This window comes from Diadema setosum, chromosome 22, assembly GCF_964275005.1.
Source record: "Diadema setosum chromosome 22, eeDiaSeto1, whole genome shotgun sequence".
Lineage (NCBI taxonomy): Eukaryota > Metazoa > Echinodermata > Echinoidea > Diadematoida > Diadematidae > Diadema > Diadema setosum.
Window position 1 is genome coordinate 13,386,700 of NC_092706.1, and position 21,822 is coordinate 13,408,521.

Consider the following 21,822-nt stretch of genomic DNA (forward strand, 5'->3'; position numbering starts at 1 on the left):
TTTAATTCAGCGGAATAAAGACATCTCAAAGTGGTACACTGTACATACAGCAGGCAAAAAATATTTGTGCATATGCTTTTATTTTTTGTGCTAGTTTTTGGTCTCACGAAATGAGCAAAAATTTCTATTACTATACAGCAAAACTATTCACTTAAATTACAGTAGGCGATACACCATATTTGTGTCTAACAAATGCATACACGCTGTATTGTAGTGAGTTGCACCCCATTCATACTCCTCATTTGCATTACTTGAAAGAGACTAAGCTTATGGCTAGCCCTCAGGTAAAAGACTGACCTGTAGCATGCTCAGAGGTTCATTGAGAGCAACTGGCATGGAGATCTTTGAGAGGTCCTTGCCAATGTTCTTCTTGAGGATGTTCCACAGGCTCAGCTGGCTGGTGTCCGGCTGAGGGGCGGGCAGCTGTGACCTTCGACCCGTCTGCGACCTCTGCTGAGCCTCCTCCGTGCCGTTCTCCACTGCAAGGGGGCGGGGTCAGGATGCAGGTTGGCGAGCAGGGAGAGAAAGTACAAGAAAGAGAGAGAGAGAGAGAGAGAACAGGTGGAAGGAGATGAAGAAAGGGATGCAAGATCAGAGAGGGGATGTGTGTGATGAGAGGAATTAGGTGGGGAAAGGGGCAGGATGAGAGAGGGCAGGGCAAGATGAGACAGGGCGGGGCAAGATGGGAGAGGGCGGAGCAAGATGAGAGAGGGCGGGGCAAGATGGGAGAGGGCGGGGCAAGATGGGAGAGGGCGGAGTAAGATGAGAGAGGGTGGGGGAAGATGACAGAGGGTTGGGCAAGATGGGAGAGGGCGGAGCAAGATGGGAGAGGGCGGAGCAAGATGGGAGAGGGTGGAGCAAGATGAGAGAGAGTAAGGCAAGATGGGAGAGGGCGGAGTAAGATGGGAGAGGGTGGGGCAAGATGAGGGAGAGCGTGATAAAAAGAAGAAGTAAAGGAGGGAGGGCAAAAATGAGAAAAGATCATGAAGAAACAGGATGAAGGAAAGAGGATTGAAATGGCGGAGGGAGGGATAAGATGAGTGGGTAGGCCAGAATGATACAAAGACAAAGAAAGAGAGAGAGAACAAAATACAATCAATATTGTAACTCGAGACATTTAGAAAGCAACTATGGCTGACCATGCATAAATGCAGCAGCCAAGGACATGTTAGAAAGTATTCAACTGAACATCTGTACACAAGCTTCTCCTCATAGTCACTTCAAGCTATTACGTTTTATCTCCGTGTACCCACTACACAAACAGTTCACTATTTTTTTTTTTACAGCCAACATTTCAGCTTGGGGGGGGGGGGCTGCAGGCATACAAATCATGGCTGATGGATCAATATTCTGGCCTACTACTGTACATCCTTGAAACTCCTCCAGTCAGTACACTGAGGATGTAGTTACATGCAAAACCCTCACTTGGCCCTATGGCCTCCTCCACATTGAGCTACTATGTTAACATCTTCATAAGACAACAGAAGGCACATCACACTATAAAGGTGTTGGGGGGGGGGGGGGGGGAAGACCATGGCAATATACATATCATTGACACTCAATACATTCCTGCACTGACATTACGCTCACATAATCACCCTGCATATCGTCGCTGGGGTGACAAGACCTTGTATCTGCAATTTTGGTGAAATTGACTTTTTTTGATTAATGGTCAAATAATGGGTTAAGTGATGTCCTGTCCAAATCCCAACTGTCTTACTCAAAAAATGAAGCCACCACGGCATGTCAAAGGAAAGGCTATCCCATTCACCACAGTGCTTTGGCCGCCATGTTTTTTGGCTCTCCTGAACATTTGACATTTTGTAGATACGAGGTCTTGTCGCCCCAGCGACGATATGTCCAAGATTCAACCAGACAACTGATATGAGAGAAAGAGATAGAGAGAGAAAAAAAAAAATATTTTGGGGATATCACAGACTTCAAGTCAATAGTTATCTCTACCTTCTGTTGTGTAACAGCTCACACACCTGCTTATATGATTCAAGTTTGATTCCTGATGGCTTTTTCTGCACTTACAGTTTGGTTTATATAAGGGTACTCCTGTATCCAATTCGAAGGCCATATACAACTATAATAAGCCTTTTGGTTCAAAGTATATTGACTCCCTAAGGGGTGTAAGACTGAATGTAGACTGTATGTACATTGTATCTGCAATAGCATACAATGTATGTTTAATATAGAATGTACATCAACCAAATCATATCAGCATAAATGTACTTTATTCACACTCTAAAAATCAAAATTAAAAGGATAATTTCTCTGTGCATCTTAAAAGAAGTCTCATGCACATGCTAAAATGTGCTGCTTGTACATACATGAGTGCATGTGTATGGATGCGTGTGTGTATGTGTGTGTTGTATGCCTGTGCTTTCATTCCTGTGTGTCTGTATCTGTGTGTGACTTTCAGCCTGTGTTAAGGTCAGATTGTTACATATGAGTTTACTGTGATGCAACACCTGATGTGAAAACAGGTATTGCATTAGTGCAGAAACTGTTCATGATCATGGCATGTGACACATTGATTAAGACTGGCTATGGTCCATTGTGTGTTGGGAATTTGAATGAACACTTAAAGACAGCCAATCCCTTTTGCACGCAAATTTTTGAAAAATTGGTGAGAACGCTTAGGTATTGAAGAAAACACTATTTGGAAACCTCCTGTAAATTTTGAACTCAAGAGGGTTTTTATTTGTTTAGTTAAATTGACCATTAAGATTTGAATAATTTTTGCGTACTTCGCAAACATTACAAATTTAAATACTAGTCTAGTTTTACAGACCTGTGTGATGCACTTAGTTGTACATGTAGTTCATGTAAGTGGTGTGTTGTTATTTGCCATTGATAACAAAGTAAGAGAAACTAGTGAATTATTCTTTTCTGACAGCATTAACATGCATATCTGTTGTTCGAAGTATAAGTATCATATTACAACCACAGGAGGATTAATGTATGCAGCTGTGCCTGGTACACAGAATACGTTACGGTGAGCATTTGGTGCATTATTTGAATTTTAACGGCTAACAACCTTCAAATATCACAGAAATGTTATAGATTTACAATAGTCTTGTCATTCTGGTGGAATATATCATGTTCTGTGCTATTTGGGAAGGAATGCAAAAGGGAAGGGCCATCTTTAAGGCACTCAGCACTTGATTCGTACTGAGGGTACGAAAACACCTTGGCACATACAATATCACTTATTTCTTCTTTTCGTTCACTGTCAAAGCACGCCAGATAATCACATAAATCCTCTGGGGTGAAGGCGAAAATGATCTCAAATGCAGCGTCCCCATCACGTCATGGCTTAGTCATTCAGTGTATACACCTTGTGTGCATTAGCCACACGTTGTCATGCCAACCGAGGGAGATTGCGTTTGAAGAGCAAGAATAGATTTGCTGTTGTTACAGTTTCTCCTACTGTGTACTTATCTGCTTTGCAGAGTGTAGAACACAGACAGGAGTCCCTATGCACAAAAACCTTTCTTCTTTTGTTTTTTTAATGCCTAAAAGCATCTTACCAGTCAAACAAGTCAAGCTCCTGGGAACGGTGACACTCGACTCTTTTACTTATTCAGATTTGTGCAGTTTTCCTGAGTGAAAATGTTTGATTTCTTACATTGATCATCAGATTTGATGATTGCGAATCATGAATTGTTGCATGTTAAACAATCTCATGAATTTTTGTTCTGATAACCCTTTTCATGAGATCTCTGTGAATGTTACATAAACGAAGGTTACATCTTTTTCCAAGTTACATGTACTAGTAGCACAACCCTTATCGGCAAAACCATTCTGGAAAATCTAAAGAAGGAATGTTACAATGAGGACATTCTGCTAATCATCCGTGCAATAGTCATAAAATGGACACGACTCTCTCAGAAAGAATTTTTCTGGGAAAAAATTCTTCCTTCTCAAAGATTCTCTTGGCAAACTCTAAAGATTGTTCAATGCCTACCCATGGCTTGCCTTACATGGCAACAACTAAATTCTGGTTACAGAATAGAGTTGGAAGTACTAGAGGAATTAAAATGTAGACAGCCATGTTTTAAACATATCAATACAATGTTGAAGCAGTATAGAAAGCAATCTACTCATGCACTCCACTACAATGTTTACAAATAATATCATTTTTCCTTAAAAGTACTAAGGATCAAGGCACCATGTGTTAATATGTCTGGCAGGTCTCCTGCATAACATTAATTTTGTAGCTGAAGCTATTTTTACTGTAGGGGTAATCACAAGATACAAATACAAAGTCTGTATACCCATCAAGTCTATTTGAGAGATTTTGCTTACAAGAATGTTACTTCCTCCTGTTGCACCACATAAATGTAGGCCTTGCGCAGCCACAGATTAATTATCATGGCAACTTCAGCGAAAAAGGCAATGGGTACATCCAGTGAGGGAACATGTTAGACATGAGGGACAAGGCACTTTCCTCTTGATTTAATCAACAGGTGGATCCGATGGGAGCCAATAAAGAAGTGAGAGCGAATTCCACCAAAGTGGCGTGGAGAAATGCCCGGGGGCGAAGCGGCGACCGGTGAAACTTAAACTTCGTGGAACACTTGTGCAAACAGGTGCGTGGGGCTGCACATTTTGATTCAGCATCAAAGACTGCATTGTTGCTGCTTTTTTCCACGCTCACCATTATTTCAGACCAAAGAGATTTGCGACTGTAAGTAGCCACAGGCGAAAAAAAAACAAAAAAAAAAACAAAACTGTACGGACTGAATAGCAGACATACTAGTATTCACACAAACAGACACACAGCAGACACAGATGTATTGCCCGACAGTCATTGTCGGAAAGACAGGCATACAGAAATGATGGACAGGAAAATACAATAACCACCACTGCTACTAATTCAAGGGCATAATTAGCTTCAGCCTATGCCATCTTGGGTTCCATAAACAAAGTCTATCTGAGCATGGTTGTCCTCAGTTCATTAATGCCATCAAGGCCTGTGTTCCTCTTCAGTATAGGAATGCATGTGGTCCTACTTCTTCCTTGTTTTGCAATTTCCTGTTTGGGCTCCCAGAGTATGAGGGAATTGGCAGACACAAGTAGCTCAGGGTGTTGCGCACAGTGTCCACCTAATCTCATCCTTCTCTCATGCACTTTGTCAGACACTTTTGGCAATCCACCATAAGTCGACATTCCTAATGTACATGTAGTCACTCCATGACACATGAGGAGCTATCCTGAGCATGCATGTGTAAACTGTTTTTCGTTTCATTTTAAAGGAACAGGAAAATTCTCCTTACATTCCACATTTGTGAAAAGGGCGGGTCTTGAGAACTGTCTTAGATAATGCAAATAAAGATATTTTCCTTTTTTTTTTCTGTTGGTAGGGAGTTTCAGAGAACAGAGGCCATATGCTGAGAAGGCTCAATTTCTATAGATACTTTTTTTTTTTTTTTTTGAGGAGGAGGAGGAGGAGAAGGAGGAGCACATGTGTGTACCACAAGCTGTGTGTATTGGTGAATAAGTTAGGCGATGTACATGTTAGATGGAGAGAGATTATCAGAAGATTGGAAACACATTATGAGTGTTTTATTATGTATTTCTCAACTGATAACCAGTGAAATTTGCACTAGATGAGTGCAAAGACAGATTGTGTGACAGACAGACAGACAGACAAATGCTCAAACAGACTCATCATAATGGATGCACTGTGGTGAAGTGGTCAATGCCATGGACTCTTTTAACAGGGGGTCAAGGGTTCAAGATCCCAACTGGCAGGTTAAAAGATGCTCTACCCGCTGTGTCTCCTACTTACCCGCTATTCAGTTGCATAGCAATACTTCTTGACGTTGGGATTAATGATAATGGCAGAGCCCAGTGTGAGAACAGAGCTCAATTATACTGAGGAGGATAGCCCCGGTTAATAAGCCTCATCATATCCTATCATCATCATGAAGCTAACAAAAAAAAAAAACCCACAGAAATACAGCAGAAAACATAAGCAGCCATACAGAAGCTAGACGAAGCAGCTGCGTACTTGCAAGTTGGCATCACAACACAGACAAGACCGCTGGCGAACTTAATTGGGGGCATGGCCGCCGAAACCAGCTGGCTCATTGAACTCTAAGTGGCGACGAACTCTGACATTTCGATTCCGACATCGTGAAGAAAAAAAAAAAAGTGGGCATCCCGTTCACATGGTCCTTAAAGAAGAGAGAAACTCCGTCCTTCCTCCAGCCCCACTCCCCCATTCCCCATCATCATCATCATAATTCCATTACTCCACTTCGCTGATTCGCATCATGTCCCCCTGCCCACACTCTAACCACCGTGTCCTCCTGACCCGCTCCATCTCCAGGCACGTCCCGGGTACTACATACGGAGCAGAGTGACTTCTCAGCCCATTACCCCTCCTTTCGTTGTTATGGGGGGAAATCACATTTTTTTTGAAGCAGTTCTTGCTTATCTAAATAGGTCATACAGTTAGTAAATCACTCGGGATACGAGTGCAAAAATTCATCACTTGATTTGCATCATCCGTAACCAAGATGATACCAATCAACCGATGGTTGCTATGCACAAAGATTTCATTCATCTCATATCAGAGTAATGCATCCTAGAAAATCAATGCATTTTATGATGTCAAGTTTATTCTTTGTAGCTACTCTGCCATGTTACACTTTGGAGATTTAATCCATTTTGGAAAGTGGAGTAAGTAAATTCAATACCATTATCACAAGCCTGCCCACGAAGGCAATTATCTTGGTACAGAATTGTAATTGAAACATTGGACATTTATGCTAATAAAACAGGCACCAGTCTGTATTAAATGATATCATTTAACGTGACCTTGGATATTGCAATTATGGCCGTGGAAGTTGCGCTGGTGATTAGCATTGATCCCAGACTGTAGCGAACCAGCGACGAATGAACGAAAAATGTAACAACAATCTATTAAAAAATTAATAAGTCGAAATTCCAATTTCTCATAATATACAGCACACTAAAACAAAAACAAAAAAATATACACAAACAGAGAAACAACTACATGTACGTGACCTTGGGTGATATTCATCAATTTGAAAATATCTTCCTCATGTGAGCATGTCTTGACCAGGTTAAAGTTAAAGTTCAAAACCAATGGATACAACTTTCACACATTGTAAATAATGTATATTGTAAATGAATACTATAAGTACTGCAAATGTTATCTTGACAATATACCTATATCTTTTATATGAAAAGAGATGAAAATATCATGACATTAGTCCATGAAAAGGTTACCAACAAAACCTGCCCTAAGACCAAATTTTAATCATCGAATGACTTACATAAATACATGTAACTGTAAAAAAGCAACAGACAGAAAACCCCACAAAACCTCTACATACCCATATCTGACTTGCTTGCTTTAACATAAATTTCTTCAGATTAACTCATTGTTATTTTTTTTTTGTCTACAATGTAGGAATCTGCTATTTGCACATGTCATTCATGATTTACACAGTCATTATAATGCAATGCTTACAAGAAAGTCATAGTAGTTTAACCCTCTTTTAATAGTGCTCATACAAAGAAACAGGTTGCCAAATTGGCAACCTGCACTGAATGGTAACAATTGTGTTAACCTGTTTAAAGGGATCATACAGTTTTGGTTGAGACCTAATTTCAAGTTTCTAACATTTATGGGTGAGATAATGAGAAACCTCTTATAAAATATGAAAGAGCATGCAATTCCATGAGGAATTCAGCGTTTATTTGATGAAAATTGGTTTTGAAGTGGCTGAGATATCCAAAACAGAGCGATTGTAATAAGTGTGGGACCCACACTTTATTACGATCACTTTATTTTACTTTGTTTTTGGATGTTTCAGTCATTCCAAACCCCATTTTCATAAAACAAACTTTGAACTCCTCTTACAATGGTATGCTCTGTACTACTTCATAAGTGTTTTCTTGGTATCTCGCAAAAAGTTAAAAGCCCAATTCTCATCTCCACCAATACTGTACCATCCCTTTAATATAGGACAGGCTGATTTTCCTCTAACACACATTTCCCATAGACACCTGCCCAAGCATACTCAGGACTAGTCTTCAGTGGGCTAATACTACTGGAATTTATCATTTTTCATCTATAGGGAGGTCAAAACTGTATTTTCTTTCTTTTTTCTTTTTCATCTGTCTTTATGACCCACTTGTTAACTGCATTCCTCATTTTGATTTCCCAGTTGCGAATCTGAACTGACCGATAGCATGACGGGAGGATACAATACTCATGCAGCACAGAAACATGTATGCGCTGGAATAACTCCCCTCTGCTGAGGTTTATACAGTGTACATGTACACATAGTACTTAGCAGGGTAACACTGTGCATAATGTATGCTCTTCTCCTTCAAAATGGTCTAATTGCAACTTAAGCCTACCCCCCACCCCATCCCAACCCCCGCCCCCGGCCATCCATGTTACTTCGTGCAGTGACGTCTGTCGTACAACAATTGCGCAATCAACTTTTACAAGCCATTGCCAACACTTTGCAAGAAAACCACAAAAAAAAAAGTCGCAGCGTGCTACTTAGCAACCCGCGGCACGATTAATTATGCCCCTCTGGCTGTCCCCGCCTCATCAAACGGGGTAATTATCCCGGGTCGGTCAGCACCATCGCCGATGACACACAGGAGGAGATAGAGGAGACAAAAAATGGAGACGAGAGATTACCGGCAAACAAACGAGGGGAGATGAAGACAATCAGAGGTGAGAAGAGATCAATTCAAGTGACGGGAATTGCTTCAATTTGCTGCATCGGAGGTGCCGCGCTAGTATTAAATATTGCCTGCATCGGTGGTGCCGTGCTAGAATAAAATATTGCCCGCATCTGCTTGTTCCCCTGAGTTTTCATTAAGACACCCATGCCCCATTCAATCCCTTAACCCGTTGAAGACTATAGTCCCGAGTATACTCAAACAGGTGTCTATGGGAGATGCATACTACGCATGATCAGCTTGTCTTCCATGGGTTAAAAACATGCATGCCTTCAAATCAAATGCATTCAATCGAACAATATCTGGGCCCCGTTTCATCAACAGATGTAATCGATTGTAAATTCCCTTACCACACAAGCTGCCATGGACTTACGATAAAAATCAACTATATAATTAATTATGACTCTTCATAAAACAGGGTCCAGATCATGTGTTTTTCTTTACTATCCCATCAAAAGAGTAGTAATTCTTTACAAACAGTACAAGGCACTGGGTTTGTATGCATTCGCTGCTCCTCTTCCAAGAGTTTCATGGCGAAGGAACCACTATTACAAAGTGATATTGCAACAGATATGTTGTCATATAGTGTGACAGTGGCCCTCAGTCTCAAAACATACATTCTATATATGCAGTCTCGGCTGATATAAACGTCCGATCAGAACTGATTTTCCTTTCTTCGAATGCGATCACTTCAACAATCTCAACAGAGGAAGAAAACTGTTGCCACTGGAACTGCAATGTTCACCGTTCAGCCTGGTTGGGTTGACATTAAAGCCAACGACGTTGATGTCCACATTTACTCATGTGGCTGCCGTCCAGCTGTGATTGGCGATGACTTCGCAGTCAGGCGAATGAGGCAAAGATGGGTGATTTCCCACATGACACAGAAAGGGGGGATTTGGAAAGTACTATCAGTCGCTTGGCAAACTTTGCTCCTCTCGTTATTTTTCCTTTGAATACTTCATCAGGAAGTGTAGAAGTGGAAAATTTGATGTGATGGAAGTGATGACAGTCTCCATGGCATCCTCTCGTCTTCTTTTCTTTTTCCTCCTTTAATCGCTCTACTTCAAGATGGTTTCACTCGCTACCAGCTCTTCAAGATGATCATGGTCCCCCTCTCTTCATTTTAGATTTAGTACATCAGTTTCTCACAAGCCAATCTTCCATTACTGATCCCTACTGGGTGCTCGAAAATGAAATGAGTGTGAGCAAATCTTCCATTCTTGTGGGCTGTCCCCCCCCCCCCCATCACCAACACCCTGTACTTTCAAGATAAAAGCACTGGTTTGGGGAGAGATTATCTTGAACTTTACTCACAAATATGTAGCCTGACATATTTGGAAAAGATAGAATCACACTGAAGAGAATGAGTACCTCTAACTCAATGGATATATTTGATGAACCCTATATGCCTAAACTTCCTGCTGGCTGTTGCATTACACTACTCCAGAAAAAGGAGGTAAAATAATGGCTTTGGTCAAATAGCCAAAACTATGCAATTCAGTTGCCATTATTGCTGACCCTTTACACACACATTAAACTGGCTTGAAATAAATGTCACATGATTACAGTAACAATCGGTTAACCCCGTACCCTCTCCAAACTGGAGGCAATACTGGACAACCCATTCTAATGTAAGAACACCATAGTCTCAAACACAGACCAAAATGACACATCAGGAATTAGACTGATCGCGTAATCCCTGTTCGTTGATGGGTACATGTACAGTAGTTTCATGACAACGAGGATGGAAGGCAAAGAAAGCAGGTCGGTGGATGTGCCATTTGGTGAACAAGCAGATATCAGAGAAGAGTAAAGAACGTCTTGAAGTATGTGGTACAGTAGCCAAAGACAGCATGATAATAACCATTGCATTCACAAGTTCAAAAAGCTTTGGGCTTAAACACACACATGGGGAGAAGATTCTGGATTTAGACATCTAATGTAAGAGTGCATGCACACCCCGTAAGACAACTACAGTCGCTAAATCTTGGGCAACTCCAGCTTGGGACAGCTGCTGGGAATGGAATGATCTCCAGCCCACAAATGAACCGCCTCGCAGCCAAAGGCGACAGACATGATAGTTCACTTTGACACCTTCACGTGGGGTGGGGTGGGGGCAGAGAAGGGGGAGACAGTTTCAAATAGCTGACATTATGAATGTATAAAGAAGAGCACAATAATCTTGCCTACTAAGTATTAAAGGCAGGTGCACATTTATTCTTGAATGGGGTGAATGTATGATCTCTGTTACCACCTGCACAGCAATGGAACATGATGGAATGTCATATGACTGTGGTACTTTCGCATGCTGACCTTTGCCTAGAGTGGTCCAGATGTGAACATGCCCCTTTTATCTACCCATCTCGCGAACAAATTGCTTGTGTTTACAATATGAATCCTAAGTGGTGGTGGGGATGGCTCTTCCATTACATGTGTTTAGATTGGATCTTTTAGCCTAATTTGATCATTCAAACAAAGGACAGACTGAAAAGGAAAAAGGCAAAACACATTAAGGTCTTCAACCATTCTTCTAAGAGATATTCCATCACAAGAACTTGACAATTTGATCACCCACTGAATGAAACTAACACATTTAAAAAAAAAAAAAAAAATTAGGGCTGTGCTATTCTGAGAGCGAAATAGAATTCAAGAGCTATCACATTAGATTGCACACATTAGCAAAGTGTCACCATAAAACACTATATCTCCACCCCTCATACGTTGTCTGACATTCTAAAAATTCAGCCCATTGAAGTTTCAAGCCATAAATGTATTCCATTCTAAAGTAATGACAGAATTGTAATTATTACTAGATTAATCAATAAAACCAGTCACGATGCCACAGCAGGAAGAACTTATTTCAATAACAGAGAAAATGCCTAATTCCATCAATTTTACTTGTATTTGAAAGAATAATTGGCTTCTTTGAATTGTAAAGATTAGAATCCAGCTTGAATCAGGAGAAAAAAATTAGTGCATTTACATTTTGACAGTTCTTCAGACATTTCAGGTGTGATGATGTGATCTAGTATGTCAATCTACGGGATTTCAACAGCTTGTATTTCTCAAGCCAGAATCCCAATCTATGACTGGGCGTAAGGAGAAAAAATATCAACTGAATTTCTGAAATGATTACTTGCTCTCCTAGCCTAGATGCTTTACTGGATTTAATCTAAGCAAAAGAAAATATATGCGGCAGCACTCCTTTACATCAAGGACTACAGAGTCAGACCCAAAAGTTAGCAATTTATGGAACGAGGCAACAATCTCGTTACATTCACGCAGCACCGGCTCAGCATCGCTCTCAGAAATTTCATCACAACCGCATCAGATTCTCCTTATTGCTCCAGCAGCGTTACGGGTCTTTGACCTTGAGGCGAAGGAAAAAAAACAAAACAAACAAACACTACTGATTTTCAATCCCCACTAAAACATAGCAGAGGCACACACCACGTCGCATACATTGATGTGCGCCGGCACGCCTTCACTTTCATAAGTCGGCCCATCCTCGCCATGACGACGCAGAGAACGTTGACATTAAGAATCGTGCCCATGAAACGAGAGGTGAGCATCCTTGTGTAGAGGTGATGCCATCTGGCAGGAAATTCATCCGCATTAGGCATGCGACCCATCATCTCCTCCATTACCTCATCTGTTGCCATGGTAACAGGCCTCTTTTTTTTTCCAAGTGCAAATAGAACACACACACACACTCAGTAAGGATATTGTAGGTGCACACCAGTGCACACACAATATCCTTATCAATGGGGCTCTTTATGTACACCAAGAAGTAGCTCACAGTGAAATACATAAATCATCAACTACACCATAGGAGGGAAATCTTAAATCCACTGGAGCTAAAAGTCTCCTTAAAGCTCTGCATCCATTCTTTCTCTCCCTCTCTCTTGTTCAAGGAGACCTCTGGATGATTTCCAGACTTTTACATTATTTTGAAGAACTCATGGGTGTATGCAAGGGGGGGTCGGGAGGGTCGTACGACCCCCCCAAATTTTCAAAAGGTCCACTTTTTGTAAAAGACATTTTTGTTTTTTGAGGGCTTTTTACTCTATATAGGCCTAATGTTACAACAGGAAAAAAAAAAGTGACCAGGTGGTGTAAATTTCGTAACTTAGTTTTAATATGCCATAATTTACCTTGTTTCTAAGCCCCACTGCAATGCCGAAAAAGTCACTTTTGTATGCACCAAATGGCCCCATTTTAAGATATAAAATTCAAAAACTCCCTACCGTGGGAGGGGGGACACCCCCCTCCCACACCCTCCCCCCGCTCGGTCGCTCCGCTCCCTCGCAAAGGTAATAAAGGTCAAAAAATTTTGATTACGGCCCCCCCAGAAAAAATCCTGGATACACCCCTGGAACTATAAATTAATTATACTGAGTACAGAGTTTCAGAATTTATAGAGATTGGGAAGCGGAATAAGAATGTTTTCAAAATTTATAACAAATTGCAAAGAACAAGGATGATGACATGGCAGCCTCACCATAAGAATGCATGAGGTGGGCTCAAGGAAGCAGAACAAAAGGAGAAGGCATACATAGATTCTACACAGGTGACCTTGTTAAGCTAGCGGTACTGTAATAGACCAGTTCGTAATTCCACTTTGCACATGAGCAGAAAAAGGTCATTTGTACCAACAGGCATTTTGGTTTATTAATTCACTGAGATAAGCATCTGTGATGTGATGATTATTCATGTGATACTTATCTAAATAGTGCTTGTCAGCACATCCACCTGACAGCAAGCCTGGTACATGTATGTGGCAATATCAAAAGAAAAAGGTTGTTATTGCATTCAATACGAAACAATAAATTAGATGCTTGCTAAAGTGTTCACTGACGGACTATTCTGGTCACCTGGTCTAAACACAAGTTCATACTTTGTTTGAACACGAATTCCATAAATTGCTATGTCGGGCAAGCTTATGCATTATACCGCTTTGAAAACGAGTGAAGTGCCTAACCAACTGAGAAAAAAGAAAGGTCATCTGTACCAAGGTGTTCATGAGCTAATTACGAACTGGCTTATGGAATTACACTGTAACATTTCTGAAATATGTGAGGCTCTATGTCATCAACACTGTTCAGTGTAATTTGTTTCAGATTTCCAGAGTATTGGTTTCTCTGCTCAAGGACCACAATAAATTCAACAAATTTATGCATGGAGCAATCGATTTATGTACTACATGATGTGAAATTACGAAAATTGTCTGGAATGCCCCTCTAATTCTCAAAATCATAAAGATATCCTTCATCCTTTGCAACATAAAAAGAAGAAGCAAATGTTTGGTATCGGAAGTGAATGGGGGTGTGCATTTCCTCCTCTGCTCACTGATTTCAGTATTGGGATTTGGGCAGAGGGTGAAGTTCGGGGAATGAGAAATGACGATTTGATGATCGAGCATCCCGCTTGCCTTCCGGATTGGAGTGGTCTCGGGGAACACGGGAATGACGAAGGCATTAACTTGCATCAAGATTTTCCATATGGGTACACGGACTAAACGAGGCAGGAACACCACAGATGATTAAATTAATTGTGATTGAGAGACGCACAATGAGACGCACATGATGAGAAGACGCCTTGGCGGCCGAAGCCGACATACAAATTTTATGCATGGGGAGAGATCCGATGCTGAACAGTGATGTTCGGTAAATTTAACGCATCTGACAGCTTAATGATAATTAAGGCGATAGTGTAGGCAGGTGGGGGGAAAGCTGGATAAAGAGAGAGAGAGAGAGAGAGAGAGAGAGGAGTGAGGGAGAGAGAAAGAAAGCTATGCATGCATGTGCATGTGTTTTGGGGCACATGTACAGGATATCAAGTTGTAGCTGATAAGCTTGGAGCCATATCATTAGTTGAAAAGTTTAAAAATCTTTGTAACATTAATGCATGCAATGGATCTGATACACTTCTTTGCCTTCTTTGCTATTAAAAAAAAAAAAGAAGAATGGTGCTGATTCTCCATGGTGTAAATTCTCTGTACCTATGCAAGAAGCTTGTGGGTTTTCTCATATTCCAGCACCATCCTTGAATGAATTTACGGCCTCCTTTCTTTCTTTTTTATTTGTCTTCTCTCTTTCCTTATCTCTCATTGAATCCCTTTCATCTGATTTCCATGCCGCCGCCATAAACTAGCGTGGCAGGCACATCAATATCGCGAGAAGATAGATTACAAGAAATGTCATCATTTGGGGTATCGCCTTGCCGGCTTGACCAGTTCCATGGAAGAGTGAGAAAAATGACATATTCATTGAAACATTCAAGATAGAGACTACCCCCCCCCCCCCAAAAAAAAAGACCAATAACAGAAGAATACTAAAAAGCAAACGCCATCAACGGTTTCTTCATCAGACCTGACCCTGTTTAGCACACGTTGCACAAGCAGACCAATGCATGGGTATGTCATGATGTGTCGTGTTTGTTAGCGGTGGCGCACAACTTGTGGAAGGAAGGTCACATGGCGAATCTCACTGAGGGGCCTCCAAATAGGAATGGCAAAGCTTACAGGCATAATTTACTATTTGCAGATAAAACAAAAATTCAGCATTAGTGCTTTAAAATAGTTCTATAATGTGAGTTAGGGATAGAAACAACCACTATAAAAATTGGAATCGGTAAAATCAATGTTAAGTATTGTTAAATATACAAAATGTGAACAACCGTTATAAAAATGTTTCCAGACTAAACTGTCTACAGTTACAGTTTATTGAGAAAAATACAGATATCTCCTTATATTTTAGGCATTATCGTGAAACTTTCATATGATAGGATGTTTTGTGGTACAACAGACCTATAAATATGTACTAAATGTCATATCTTGAAAAATTTTTTAATCATTGTTCCCAAAGGTAAACAGGGACTTTAACCCTTCGTCTGCTACAATCACAAGCCACAATCAAAGACATGATAATACTATTAAAGCTCTCCCTCTTCACTGCACACCACCAGTTTCTCAGCAGCACTCTCATGGAAAATGCTGTTAGCCCCTAACAATCCCTAAATTTATACCAAATGTTATGTTATAATGGTGATACTTTGCCTACTTGTACTTCTTATTTCTCATTTTCATAGTCTTTTCTGCACCATTCATAAGGTAGAGCTGCCACATCAAAATTCTCATTATTGTTATCAGTTCTATTAAATAGTCAGTTGCTAACGTAATATTAACATTACTCTTTTGATCATTATGATTATCAATGAATTATCATTATTGCAATTTCTATCATTCTTACAATGTACTTCTACTATCATAATAAAAAGAGAAAAAGATTAAGACACTAAAATGCAAATGAAAAAAGTCAGAGGTGTGATGTAAAGTGAGAAAAACATAAAATACGGTCAATATACGTATTATCGAAGATAAATTCTAATCCACACTGAAGTAAACTTATGTTAGAAGAATGAAGTTAAACAAGAGCTTCATCAGAACTGGGCAAAAACATAAGAAAGTTGTCAAATATTAAAGGTTAGCATGTTTGCATAAAACAAAATAACAGAGGAAAATCAGACAAGGCAATGTCATCACCAAACTGAGACTGTATAAATTGCATACAATTACTGTACCACTGTTTGTTTGTATTTGAATTTATTGTTTCTGAAAAGTAAAATACAAAGAAGTTTTTCTCACAATTTTCTCACAATTAATTTACAAAGGGGCCGGAGAAATCTATAGAAGATAGTAAACTATCACCTAGCAGGCTTTGAGTTTTTGCTTCCTTGATTTGTACAGACAAGATGGGGGCAGAACAGTAATAAATACTTTTGAGAGCTTCTACTCTATCACAGGTCACACACACACACACAAAAAATCATTATATATTATGTACATTTACACCATATTCCTCTTTGTCTTCTTCTTTATTTGATATACCACTTTGAAATTACATTCTCCATTCTCTCTCAATACTCTTTCTCTTCCAGTCTTTCTTTCTTTCTCTCTCCCCTCATCCTCTTCCACTCTCCCCTTTCAGTGGTGCCATGGCAACACATCCTTGTTATTTCCATCTCAAAAAATTTGTATCAATTGATCCCCGCCCAGCCATTTTCACTAGTCAATTCCAAACATCCAATCCATCAAATCATGTGGGGAGAAACAGTTGTGATATCAAAATAAAGAGAAGACACCATGCCATCGGGCAAATAATGTTCTTCCCTATTGCAAATGTGATATATACTTGGCGTTATACAAATAAGAAATATTATACAGTGTACCTGTAAGTCTTTCTCTCCCACTCCCTCCCTCTCTATCTATCTATCTATCTATCTATCTATCTATCTATATCTATCCATCTATCTATCTATCTATCTATCTATCTCTATCTATCTATCTATCTATCTATATCTATCCATCTATCTATCTATCTATCTCTATCTATCTATCTATCTATCTATCTATCTATCTTTATATCTATCTATCTATCTATCTATCTATCTATCTATCTATCTATCTTTATATCTATCTATCTATCTATCTATCTATCTATCTATATTTTCTACCAATATATTAAAAAATACACTATGAAACATGAATAGGATACCCCATCAATCTAATTTTGCAAATTGTAATATATATATAGCATCACTACAGTTGCTTTAAACACATAAGATACATATACGTATCTTTCTCTCTGTCATTCTACCTACCTATCTACACATCTATCTATCTATCTATCTATCTATCTATCTATCTATCTATCTATCTATCTATCTATCTATCTATCTATCTATCTATCTATATTCACCTTTTTAACTATATCTTCTTAATCCATCTATGTAAACATATGCTATGTAACATTAATAGAATATCCTCAGCAATCATAATATTTTTTTTTTTCAAATTGTAATAATCACTGCAGTTGCTTTAAACAAATAAGATACACATATACATGTATGTCTTTCTCTCTCTTATATCTATCTACTTTCTATCTACCTACCTATCTTTATCCATCCATTTAACTATATGTTTATATCTATCTATGTAAATGTATATTATGCAACATTAACAGGATACCCCGGCCAATCAGATAATTCTGCAAATTGTAATACATAGCATCACTGCAGCTGTCTGACTGAAAAGAGGAATTATTCAACAATCTTCATTGTCTGTGATGCCAGCTATCAACAGTCTTTAATTTGACTAGATGCATGCATCTACCCTCAGCCAATTACGTTGTCATCTACGATCCACGCAGCTTTGCTGCATGGAAAATACAATCTCACAATTGCTACCATTAGCTTGTGATTTGCAACAGAGTGTTTTTGTTGTGCTATCTGCAAAGGAAAATACAATCTCACAATTGCTACCATTAGCTTGCGATCTGCAAAAGAGTGTTTTTGTTGTGCTACCATTCAGTCAGTCAGTCTGTCTGTCTGTCTGTCTGTCTGTCTGTCTGTCTGTCAGGTCAGGTCATAAATGCTCACCATATATCACTGAGATTTTCATCATTCAACAATCCATCAGCACAGCAGGTATACACTTGACATGAATCACAATGCTAAGAGACCAGACAATTGATTCCATTGTATCATGATCAGTATATGATTTGAAAGGAGTCTTATAAAACTAATGATGGAGCATTCTATACTCCCATCTTACCTCCAGCAATCAATGAAGTATAATACCCAGCTTCAGGGTATGAAAATAAATCTATGTGTTTCTATGCACACAAAAAAATGCTTGTAAATACATACATACGTATGTGTGTGAGAGTATGATACTCATATTGTTAAATATATATGCATACAAACATACATACCTTATACTAAAAACATTTGTCTATGGGCATATACAACATTTGCACACAAAAAAAATTGCACATGTTGCATCTTCTGCTAACCCCTGATAATTTTGTATTTTCTGCAATATATTTGTTACGGTGATACAGAAATCAAAAGATCAAATTATGTCAAAGCAAATCATATCCATATTGTTAATCAAACCACACTCAAATTTAGATTACACTGTATGCTGTGGAAGGTATGTCATATACGCATCAATGATAAATTGTAAGTAGATATACCTATTAACAATACTGCAATGAATTTGACTGATTTGAGCATGATATCTGAACTTGGTGAGTACACATGCTACAGCTTTCAAAATAAATTCTCCTTGTGGTTAATGTTTTTTTCCTTTTCCAGAAAACAAAACAAAAAAAAATATATCATGTGAAGAAACAGGTGTTGAAAGACCCACATGTGTAGGCATTTTAATTTTGTGTGCTTGATTGATTGATATTTCTTGCTCCCCCCCCCCCCCCCACACACAACTTAGCAAATAAAGATCTATGTATCACAATGGTAGGTATTTTGTAAGCCTTCTGTTTTTTTTAGTAACAAAAATCTCTTCTACCTTTTGCTTCTGTACAACAGTGTTACAGGCATGAGTGGGCTCAAATTTCAGTTACCAACTACAAAGGCTTCACAAATCCATGATCATACAATGTTATATACACTAAGGTAAAACAATCCACTATGATGACATAACGTCAGATCATTCCCACAACCACATACTGTACATAATTGCACCGTGGATAACACACACCAGACAGAGATCACACACATGCGGCACTCGGCATCTCTTCTTGCCCGCAAAAGGAGGCGGTGCGAGTGATCGAATGCTCGTTTTATCAATAACCTGCCCACCTACCGGAACACGGCTGGTCCATATAAGTAACTGTCATGCTATCTCCACTGCCATCTCAGAGAAACGGAAGAGAAGAAAAATCACGACGAAGCCCAAAATTCCAGTGGAAGTTTTCGCGCGGGGGGCTGCCTCTCCCATTCAAGAGGTAGTAGAACTCTCCAGCTTCAAATTCGAGCTCATGCTGACCAAAAATGCACAGAAACAAACTCGCACCGGTCTCGGAAAACACCGGAGGAAGGGGGGAGGAAGGACGGCAAATGAAGAAAATTCCTCTTCAACTGAATCTGAATTTTGCTCCTTAGCGACGGCACTCCTTGAGAAGATATGAAATCCTTTTATGGCAAGAGGTGATATATCTACAGATATCTTTTTTTTTTCTTCCTCTTATAATGAGAGGGTGAGAGCAGAACACAGTTTAATTAATCCAACATCACTGCCTGGTCGGCGACAGACACGAGTTAGAGCGGCGGGGAGAAATATTGTGCACATGCATCCGCCTTCGGTGTTCGCTTTCGAGTGAGCAAGCGTAGAGAGGAGAGGGAGACAAACTGAATGAGAGAGACAGAACGTGTGATGGAGAGAGAAAGAGAAAGAGAGAGGGAGAGCTTGAGAGAGAGTGAGGCAGAGAGAGACAGAAGGGGAGGTGGAGAGAGAGGGTGAAACAGTCGGTGGCTGCTTGCTTGCTTGCTTTCGTAAAGAGTATAAAGGGGGTAAGAGGTAAAGAGCAGCGTATGGCGCAAAATGCTGTGTGGGCATGCCGTGTGCTCTATATATATAGTATCACACACATTTCTGTGTGTGTTTGTGTCTCTCTATCTGTGTGTGTGTATGTGTGGGTGTGTGTTTGTGTGTGCATCTTGTATTCCAAGATAACATGCCCTTTCTTTTTTTTTCTCTGGCTCGACTTTGCCAAATGCGGAGACACTTTAATGGCCATTTTTCATTCATTCATGCCTTGCATTCAACGTTTTTTGCACTGGGCAGTATATTCATTTTGCACAGTGTCAATTTACAGATACATTGTACATGTATAGGTACAAAGTTAATTTTTGTAGGACGGTCTAATAACCAATGAGTTTTATTTTACACTTCAAATTTACTATTTATGCATAAAGATTTGCACGTGGTTGAACAAGCAAATGCTCATCAGCATTGGTTGAAATAATATCAAAATATCCCACAATGCAGTATTCACAAACACTTGATTTCCTAATGTTAAATACACGTATAACATGAAAGGCTTTTTGGCAAGTGTTAGGGTGTGCATATACAGTAATGTGTGTTTGTGAGTACATGTTTTTATGGCAGTGAAATATTCATACATGCAAGTCATAAATAACTTAAATCATGTCGTTACCTTGCCTTACATTCACAAGAATTTTACCTCACAGATCTACAATTATTTTGAATAATATGTAACCTACAGTACCCATAGAACCCATCCACACACAAACACACACATACATACACACACACACATCAGAATATGAACAAGGAAAGTCATGTGCTACATGTATGTATTTTCAAAAGGGGGGTGGTATTGTCTCACACAGTCAATGTTGTTTGTGAACACGAGAAGCAATACAATGACACTGGAAGTAGATGGCTTATTTTTTGATAATATTATCCTTGGGGAAAAGAATCAACTACAGTAAAATAAAAAAAATACATAAATGTACATGGCTGAAAATACATCAGTTATAAAAGCATATCACAGCTAATTTGGGTTGTGTAAGTACGTGTGTGTGGGTTTTTTTTTTTTGTGTGTGTCTTTTACAGTCAATGTACAACTTGTACTTTCTATATTCTATACATTCACCGCATGACATACAAGGACCTCACTCCAATACAGTATGTCCACAATTTGGATGATTCTTTTCGTTTACCATGCCTGCTAGCTCCACAAATATTTGCAGTAGCCAGTCGCAGTGATGTTTACAAAAGCTCAGGCATCATACAAGTTGTGCGTGCCTGCTGACTTTGCTTATGCTGAAGGGCAAGTTAGCTTCAGTCCCACATGTACAATTTGATGCGGTACTTAAATCAATCAATCAATCAATCAAGCAACCACATGATGTTTCTAATTTTACATGTTTTAATCTAAATGTCCATGTATGCAAACATGGACATTTCAAATTCCTCACTCTCGCACTCTCTTTCTCATCAGATATTCAGTAAAAATTGTCCTTGCAGACACATCTTGGTAGAGTGAAGTTAAATTAAATTTGACCTTCAGAAAATGTCCTCCTTTTGTCTATTACTATTGGGGAATATGGTGGAAAGTAACATTTTCTATGGGCATGGATTTAAACCTTGATAATAAATCTCAATCTACAACCTACACATTTAGATTCCTCTGAATGATTCTTCTATTCGAAATGCCATATCATCAAATTCAACAAACCATA

The 21,822-nt window shown here is 39.4% G+C and overlaps 1 protein-coding gene across 1 annotated transcript in view; it reads right to left on the reverse strand.

Annotated features, from left to right (window-relative positions):
* LOC140245054 (oxysterol-binding protein-related protein 6-like) overlaps nucleotides 1-21,822 on the reverse strand; it is a 103,105-nt gene that overhangs the window by 13,280 nt on the left and 68,003 nt on the right. Inside the window, exon 13 of the mRNA XM_072324648.1 lies at nucleotides 298-479. Within this exon, the coding sequence (XP_072180749.1) occupies nucleotides 298-479 (182 nt within the window). The remainder of the gene's footprint in view (nucleotides 1-297; nucleotides 480-21,822) is intronic.